Genomic DNA, 9,079 nt, shown 5'->3' on the forward strand with positions numbered 1-9,079 from the left:
TAAGGCTTTTGATCCTACAGGGTCAATCCCAGCTCTCAGCAGCGCAGAGACCTTACACGGTGGTTGAGGCAGTGAATAGTTTGGGCCTCACAGTTTCCTCAGTGGAGCAGAGTGAGGAGTCCTAGTGGGAGGATAAGGCAAAGGGGCCAAGTCCCCAGGACAGAGGAGGCTCTATTCTGCCCTTTTTCTTTCTGAGCACAGGCCTCGCCCTTGTAGCCACTGTAGCATTGGCACTGGAAGTGTGCACGAAACCTGGCCAGCTCTCCTAGGCCAGGCTGGCCAGTCACCTTCAACCTGCCACCGTGACTGGTGATGCTATGGGTCAAAGGGCTGAGGTGCAGATACACGTCACTGTCTGATATTCTGCGCAGACAGCGGCCATGAGATCTGCAAAGTGACCGACTGCACTGTTCAGCCGCCGTAGTCACATTGAGCAGGTACAAACCCAGCGGCCCCCGCAGATATTCATGTAGGCCGGAGCAGCTGGCCTACAGGGAGACAGAAATGTTAACCCAAAACTTTCTAACACCAATATGGCAAGGCAATATGGTATTCAACAGGAAACAATACAGCACTGTATGGTACTCACATTGCTGCTTGCATAGGTGGAGTCTCCCCAGAAGATGACACCTGCAGCTCCAAGTGCAACACTTTCACCAATGGTGGAGACCAGATCTGTCTAAAGTGCAAATACACACAAAATTCAGTTGTGCAAAATCTGCATACACTCAAATGACTGATTTTAGCCCAAAATCTGAGCTCCATTCAATTCAACATTTTAAAAATGGCCACTCAGCTTGTGTGACTCCATAGGCTACTATAGTATTACACATTAATAATGACATTGAAATAAACATTACCACAACGCATAAGACTCAGAGACTTTTGCACAGTGTAGACATCACTTATTTTTCAACCACCACTGGTAATTAATACTCACTGAGTGACAGCAGCTCTTTAGGTTTGCATTTTTTTTTTTTTTTTTTTTTAATATTTCTAATGTCTGCTACCCACACAAAGCTGCCATGCATGTGTCACTACTAAATCATGGTACTGCTTCCTTCTATGCCAATCTCTCTGTCAAGTAACCACTTGAAGGACCCGTTGTATTCTAAAAATTGTTTTCAATTTCCCCTCAGGGATCAATAAAGTACTTCTGATTCTGATTCTGACCTTTGACTGATAATCCTACGGGCAAAACAGTCAAAATTTTACCAGTGAGTTTTGGGATGGATGAGTCTCTGTGGCTTATGAGTGATAAAAATATATACTGTACAAACTGTATGTACAAGTGTTACAGAAACAGCTTAGCTTAGCGACCAACTGTGGTCTTTCCACCCAGCTGTGTCTTTGGACAAAGAATGAAAGCGTGTGGGTTTAGATCAGGAACAATGTGTAGACCACACAGGCATATTAAGGTTTCAGATGCAGCCACAGTCAACTTTTTGTGTCGCATGACAGGTGACATTTGACACTTGTGCATGTAGGACTATGTTTTCAGTATTTAGAAAATTACTGATTGCAACATCTTTGACAATAATGTAATATGAATTTGTGCACACTGCAAAAAATTCACTGAGAAAACAGATGAAATGGTAAATTGTTATTCTAATTATAAGGTGATGTAGCCAACTAACCTCAGTTAGGAGGGTCATCTCATTGGTATAAGTAGGACGGGTATAAACAAAAACAGGACGTGCTAGTCCATCTCCAGCAGATGCCAGGCGCATCCCTTCCTTGACCCGGTTACGGACAAAGTGGCGCCCAAACGTGGAAGAACGTAGTACTTTACCCATATATACAGAGGGGAAGAGTGCAGTGCTCTCCGTCCACAGCCAGGTAAGTTGGTCATTGCGGACCACCTCTAAATCAGGGCAGCGGCCTGTGTAGTTCTTCAGGCCGCTCCTGTAGTCATGGTTGTAGCAATCTGGGAACAGGTAGAAACCCCACAGCTGATTAGGCCTCAGATTCTTGGCAAGTTTCAGAGTCTCCAGCATGAATTTCCGAGCTGACAGCTCAAATTCCTGCTGTGCAACTTTTCCCACGTGTTCTGGAGACCAGTGTGGGTTTTTCTTTGCAACCAATTCACGAGATTTTTTTCGATACACATCTTTGACATCCCAATTGCGGATCCATAGGGGACGCCACTCCTCCCAGTCAATGACAGCCAGGCCTTTTGCGTCAGGCTCACGTATATATTTTTGCACACCTTCAGGCATCTTTTCATAGTGCTGAGTGAGACTGGCAACCTGTGGAAGGCCTCCGTTCACTGCAGTGCCATCACGTTCATAGTAGGGATACAACCCAAAGCGTTCCTTATAAAAAATTGTGAGTTTCTGTCTGACAAATCCCTCATTGGGGGAGGCCACAATCTGAAACTGATCCAGTGGGAAACGTATCCCATGCCGTGGGCCACAGTCCTCTGTTGGAGCATTCCAGGCAAGAAGAACTGGCTTCTGGGAAAACAACGGCCATCTTGTCTGCTTCAACTCTGCTGAACAAAATACTGTCCAGGGTGTTAACAGAGCCAGAAGCAGCCATGGCACCTGCCCAACCAAGGCCAAGAGAGTGTGAAATGTAGATCCCATGGTCAACTTCTGTCGCCGTTTCTCCCCTTCCACTGAACAAAAGAAAGATAAATAAGTTTTGTTAAATTCCACCAAAATAAACACAAAAAAGTTCCAAATATTTCTATAGACAATCCAGGAATATGAACAAGTGAATTTACAATCCTAAACTTTGTTCTCTAACCATTAGGCACAATAAAGAAGGCTTTCAGCTTTAAAATATTCACTATTATATTGTTTTGGACACAGCCCTCTTTATGTATCCTGCAGGTTTACAGGATGACAGGTTTACAAACATGTCAAACAGCCAATTAGCTCCCTAGGATATGATATGAAGATGCTCATTAACTCTGAATGATAAATTGCCCCAGAAAGGTTGATGGATGTGTCAAGAATTAAGACTGGCAGTGTGGCTGTCTGTCTTGTGATTCTTCACTGCACTGTAGAACAGGTAAACAGTATTTTACAAGCTACTGTTGGCATGTTTAGGACTGGGCAATGTATCAATGTTATATCGATATTGTGATATGAGACTATCTGGGATTTTGGATATTGTAAGGTCATGATATGGTAAAGAGTTGCCTTTTCTGGTTTTAAAAGCTGCAGTACAGTAAAGAAACACAGTTTTCTCAATTTAACAAACTGTTTTCTTATTTGCCTCCATCTGATTGGTAATATGCACATTACTAATGATTGTCTATTGAAAATCTCACTGTGTAAATTATTTGCGAAAGCACCAGTAGTCATCCTTACAATATCTGTGCAATGCTGATATTGAGGAATTGAGTTACAAATATTGTGATATTTGATTCTGTCCGTGATGACCTGCCCTTGTTGCAATGCTAAGTTTAGCCAGCCAGCATGCAGCTTTACACGAGATAAGTGATAAATTGGATGGCCGTGCTGAGACTTATTTGTGCACTTTGTAACACTGAGTTCCTTATTTACTGTGGCTAACAATGTGATAGAAGCCATTTACCTGTCTGTGAAAATACTTGTATTTAAGATTATTCTTATGATGTAGCCCACATAATTCTTACTTAAGTCTTTATCTAATTTTCCTATTTCATCATGTACCTGAGGCCATATTAATTAGGCAATTAGTTAAAGTAACTGCTATTTTCTATATTTTCTATATGTCTATATGGCTGTTTAGTTTGATTATAACTGCCACTGTGTTGCCCCACTGTGGACAAGTTGTTAAGGCACAGAGCTATAATTACACTGGGTTGTGTTTCCTGTATTCTTGTTACTTTTAGAAACCACATTCAAGCCTGAGCAGTCACTCAATAAACTCAAGAAACCCGGTAATTCCTCCTTTGTGCTCTAATTTGTACACCACAATGACAACAACTTCATCACCAGTAAAGACATAGTAAGAGACAATTATCACCAGTACAGGCACTGCAACAACTGTTTTCTTAATGCTTCTTTACCACTGAAATCTTGAGGCTGATTTAGATGCATCATTGATTAGGATGGAGGGAAAGTAATATGCCCTGATGAGTAAAAGGTGGATAAAACCAGAAAAAAATACAGGCCTACCTGTGATAGGTCCAAGCCAACATTCAGTACAAGTTAAGATATATAAGGATAGATATTGTAACCACCTGCAGTCACCTCCAAGGAAGTTTAACAGTGTAGATAATGCAATGTTCAGTAGGCGGAAAAACTACCTACGTAAAAGTAAAAAGTAAAAAGTAAAAAAAGCACCTAGCGGTTAGTTGTGATACTCGCCATCTGCTGTACAACTCCAAAATCCCTCTGTTTATACGCTAACATCATTTTACTAAGTTGTCTCCAATGAAGGTAAATCTGAAGTTTCTATAGGTCAAGCTAGCCAGCCATCTTCCTGTTGTCCAGCCTGACCTGTTACGACGGGGCTGACGCTCAGGACGCGGGTTTGTTCCTCTCATGTGACTCTCAAATAAATTATCCGAAGGGGCACTTGTCCAACAGCCTGCCATGTGAAAAATATTAGCCATGCCCCGTTCAATCCATGTTTAATAATTTTAAATTGACGTTAACCCGTGTGGTGCCAGCGGCGAAGGCGGACCACTCCACACTGGAGAAATCACAGCGGTTTACTTCATTGAACTCACAACTGGGGGAGTCCATGGATTTGTAAAAGCCAACATTTGCTTATTTTATTATGTATACCGATAAAGTCTATTCTTTCACAGGATTCCAGTAATTTTATTTTATAGCTAGGCATTTTTGTGAACACCATTGATTTATTTGTGGCCATAAAATACAATCCATTGGCCCTGTGCCCCCCCTAGTTAAACTGAGCAAATGGTATATTCTTCAAGCGAAACACGTCTCAATCCACTGACTGGACCGACGGGACCAGTCCCACATGTTTCACCCCTGCCCCGTCACACATGCCCACTCCCTTTTTCAGCTTTGTGGGCTCTCTTTACACCCAAGAATGGGTTTCATATTAAAGAAATAGTTGGCAAATTAGGGCCAAATCTTAATCTGTGGAGGAGTGTGACAGGACGTGAATGAATGAGGGATAGGTCAGGATTTTCACCCTCAAAAGGAATAATTATGATGCTCAATGATAAACAAACAAATAAACAAATAAAATGCTGATGACTGAGCTCCTTATATGTGTTTATTTCAGTTAATTGCACTTTGAATTGTGTTGTTTTGTCTGGTGACCCATGATGTCTTGTCTTTGTCTTAAATGGGTACTCTCTATTCTGTTCTGTTCTATTCTATTCTATTCTGTTCTATTCTATTCTATTCTATTCTTATTTTTTGATTTAGAACAAGAAGTAAGACTTTAACATTTCAAAACACCAACTATTTTGACTAAATCCAGTGTTAACTTTCATCACCAATCACCAACCAACATGCAGGCATTGTTTACTGCCTGCATCTTGAGTTTCCCTCTTGCATAGCATCACATTTAAAAAACAAACAAACAAACAAACACACAAACAAACAAACAAACAAAAACATTAGTGTTGTTTTATCATTCTCTTCAATCTCTTTTGACTGCTTCAAGCGAGCCCTCGGCATTTGGGCTTTCAATATCCCTCAAGTCTTTTTATGATGACATGTATTTCTCTGCTCCCACCTTGACTAGTTTTCTTTATAATCATGGAAACAAGTTTTCCTATTTCCTTTTGCTTTTATTTTTTGCATCTTTTTTCTCCTCCTAATGTCTGCTTGGTGTAGCTGGATGTGTTGCTTTGAACACACCAGACTGACTACAGTGGCAACAGAGGCTTGAAGCATTTCCTCCATGTTTATTAGGCCTTAATTGCAACCCCCCCCCCCCCCCCCCCCTCCCCACACACACACACACACACACACACACTTCAATAGCACATTTCTTTTGTATTTTCTGTAACTTTTAGTGTATCATAAGATGACCATTTACAGTAGCTTGAATCATATTAGAATGGCAAGCTCCCACTATTTTTTTAAAAGGAAATTAAGACCTATCTTTTTAATCTCAGTTTTTATTTTATCTTTACATTCTTATTTTATTGTTTTAATGTATAAACTTACTGCTAGCAACATTTTATATATTGTTGATTGTTTTTTCCCCAAATTAAATGGAGCTGAGTTGAGCTTTCTAAGAACAGGCCTATCCACTGTTTTTTTTTTTTTTTTAATGACTGTGATAACTCCAATAATGCTGAGACTGAAAGACTGAAGGTTAGGTCAACAGGACCTCTTTACTCATGCTTTGAACAATGATAAATCAGGAGAAATGTAGTGTTGATAGGTGCTAAAAGTATTATTATTTATTTATTTATTGTCATTTCAACATAAATATGTCTTTAGATTAAGGCTCTTACCAGTGACTTCTTCCTTTCAAATCTTCCAGGATGAAAGTTGAGTATTTCAAGGTCTGGATGCTTATAAATGACACTTTGTTCAGTCCCTTTGTAATAAGTTTGTATTTCCTCCTCAAAGTGATAACAGGGAAAAGATTCATTCATTCTATGCTTGAGTCCAGCACTCTAGTCTTTAAATATCCAGGAGGCTCCACCTCTGTCTCTTGACCTACATGAACCTGTGCAAGAATCACTGGACGTAAAACCCTGCCTACTTTAGTTCTCATCAGCGGGAAGGAGCGCTTTATTATTTTTACCCTCTATGGTCGAACATTGCCAATTTATTCTGCATTTGTGTTGGGGTCCATATTATTAGGCTGACTCACACGCAAAGGCTTTATCTAGTAACAAAAGCTCAAACCAGGTTGTGACAGCCGTTCATACATCACGGGTCACACTTAGGCTATTCAGTGGCCAAGAAAGTAAACATTACTAATAGTTGATTGATAACTTTTTATTGACCTAACTAAGGTCATCAAAAATCTGAGAGTTAATGTTTAGGTCAACTCTGAAAGATCTTTTGTCAGGTTTTTGATTATACTAATAAATTACTCAGAAAGAATGTTTATTTTCACTACAAGCAAATAATAACTACATGCACTTTTTCATAATAAAGTAAAAGATATGAATGGTCACCATAAAAAAAAAAGTTTAAACATGGTTTAGTTTGAATATGAAAAAAAGACTGCACTGAAAAAAACAAACCAAAGGTGCTTTGCAGGGACAAATCTCCATTTTACCCCCATCACTGTGGTTCACTTCATTGACCAGCATATTATTACAGTTTAGTGAAAACAAACAACTGTAACAAGTGACTGTAATTTCATGTCTCCCCTGACTCAGTGCTTGCTCAGGCAAAAAAAAAAAGGCAATAAAGTGGAGTGGATTTTGGCACAGCCCCTTTTATCCTCTAAGGACAGCAATATCACAGACCGCTTTGTTCAAAACCCTTTCCCATGGAGATCGCACTGGAGAACTTTACAGACCTCCATGTCTCTCTTATCTGCATCCCTCATTAACAGACACACACATGCACACACTCCATCCCCCAGTGCTGGTTGCCTTTTGCAGCTTCCTATGCAGATGGTCCTTTTCACTGCTGGTGGAGGTCAGGAGTGTGATTTCAGCAGTGAACAGGCCCAGGCAGGTCATGCCACTGTTTTATAGGTAATCCCTTTGCCAAAGGAGGTGAATTTTCAGCAGGTCTGTGGCTTCAAAAGGACATTTAACAAATAGTTCTTTTGATATTGGCTGATAAAGATCACGGAGTTTCATTGCGGCATGCTGTATGTAACTTTGCTTTCAGAAAATAGATTTTCTCCTGAAACTTCCATCTCAGCATCTTTGCCTTCATGCAGGACATTATTACACTCACATAGACCAACAAATGCCACTATGTGTAAAAACTCCACTTCACTTTAACATAGCAGGCAGTTAAAAATGCTTCAGTGATAATGAGAGAAATACACACTATTGTAGAGCTGACTGAGCACTGAGTCAAGGTGGAAACTTTAGGGTATAAACCTTGCTTTGTTAGAGTCCAGTCTATTTTAGACCAACGCCATGCTCTGACCTCCTCCTATTAACACCAGTTAACTGGGTATAACTGCAAATTACGACCAGCATTAACTGATGTATGACAAAACTGAGAAGACATTGTGCACATTTCAGAGACTGCACTTGTAGCTCAGTGTCTTTTTTCCCCACTTAATCAGACACAGAATATCAAGACTGTTATTACCTCTATAGCTAAAACATTCGAGAATAAGGAAGCCTCTTAGATGAACAGCCACACTGTCTTAAAGAAAAAAGAAAATCCAGTCGTCTTTGAGTTATTACTTGTGTCTAAGTCTTTCTAAAGTGCTAACACTTCTTTGAAAAGCTTGAGCTCACTGATCTTTTGTTTTGGGATAAGATGAAACTTAAATAATTCTCATAAGGAAACTAGAAAATTGCAAAAATGTATCTATTTCAGGATGTTTACTTTACAGATGTAGATAACTTGGGTACAGATTATTTTTATTTGTATTGCACACTTATAGAATATATCCAGAAAACCTGATATGATGGTCATTACAAAAACTAATAAAAACTCCTAACATATTTGGAGCGTTCTTGAAACCAACTGTTTCTCTGGTCAAAACACTTTTTCTCTAGAAACTTCAAATCCCCAAAATGCCTAGTTAATGACAACTATTATCACAACTAGTACAAAAACAACCAAATGTACCTCCGAAATATGTCTGTCTTGGTCATGTAATCCAATAGTCTCCCAAGAACATGTGATCAAGTGATAACCTGCAAAATGAAAGGGAACTGGACTTCAGCCTGTTTTCATTACTTGAGCTCAGCAGATTAGAATATTTCATAAAATTTAATTTGATGTCATCCCAAATAGGAAAACTTAAATGTCAACGGTTATTCAGGAGGCTGATAGAAGTAGGAAAATTTAAAAACACCCTTAAATAACAGGGCCGGCGTTATGTTTCTAAAGGCCTCAATTTTGTAAAACATGCACATAAAACATGTAAACTCTGGTTGCAATAGAGGACATTTTAGTGCTAGGAGGCAACACATCACCCTATAACTTGAGGACTCAAAAGACACCCTTAAATTCACAGAAACTAATGTGCATGAAAGAGAGAGAGACCATGA

At 39.6% G+C, this 9,079-nt stretch overlaps 1 protein-coding gene across 3 annotated transcripts; it reads right to left on the minus strand.

The window, feature by feature from the left end:
- On the minus strand, nucleotides 1-4,629 carry hyal2b (hyaluronidase 2b). 3 transcript variants are annotated; one of them, XM_030050710.1, is made up of 4 exons: nucleotides 4,437-4,629; nucleotides 1,638-2,620; nucleotides 590-679; nucleotides 1-488 (listed from the first exon to the last, which is right to left on the minus strand). In XM_030050710.1, the coding sequence occupies exons 2-4, from the start codon at nucleotides 2,586-2,588 to the stop codon at nucleotides 99-101; spliced, it is 1,431 nt and encodes a 476-aa protein (XP_029906570.1). In that variant the 5' UTR covers nucleotides 2,589-2,620; nucleotides 4,437-4,629; the 3' UTR covers nucleotides 1-98. The 3 variants fall into 3 exon arrangements, with proteins under 3 accessions (XP_029906570.1, XP_029906568.1, XP_029906569.1); XM_030050708.1 differs by having other exon boundaries at nucleotides 4,281-4,629; XM_030050709.1 differs by having other exon boundaries at nucleotides 4,113-4,629.
- Nucleotides 4,630-9,079: the final 4,450 nt, after the last annotated feature.

Source organism: Myripristis murdjan, chromosome 5 (assembly GCF_902150065.1).
Source record: "Myripristis murdjan chromosome 5, fMyrMur1.1, whole genome shotgun sequence".
Lineage (NCBI taxonomy): Eukaryota > Metazoa > Chordata > Actinopteri > Holocentriformes > Holocentridae > Myripristis > Myripristis murdjan.

Coding starts and splice junctions, on each gene's coding strand:
- hyal2b (XM_030050710.1), bottom strand. CDS start 2,588: ATGGGATCTACATTTCACACTCTCTTGGCCTTGGTTGGGCAGGTGCCA. Junction 680..1,637: donor AGATGACCCTCCTAACTGAG/GTTAGTTGGCTA, acceptor TTTGCACTTTAG/ACAGATCTGGTCTCCACCAT. Junction 489..589: donor CCACCTATGCAAGCAGCAAT/GTGAGTACCATA, acceptor GTCTCCCTGTAG/GCCAGCTGCTCCGGCCTACA.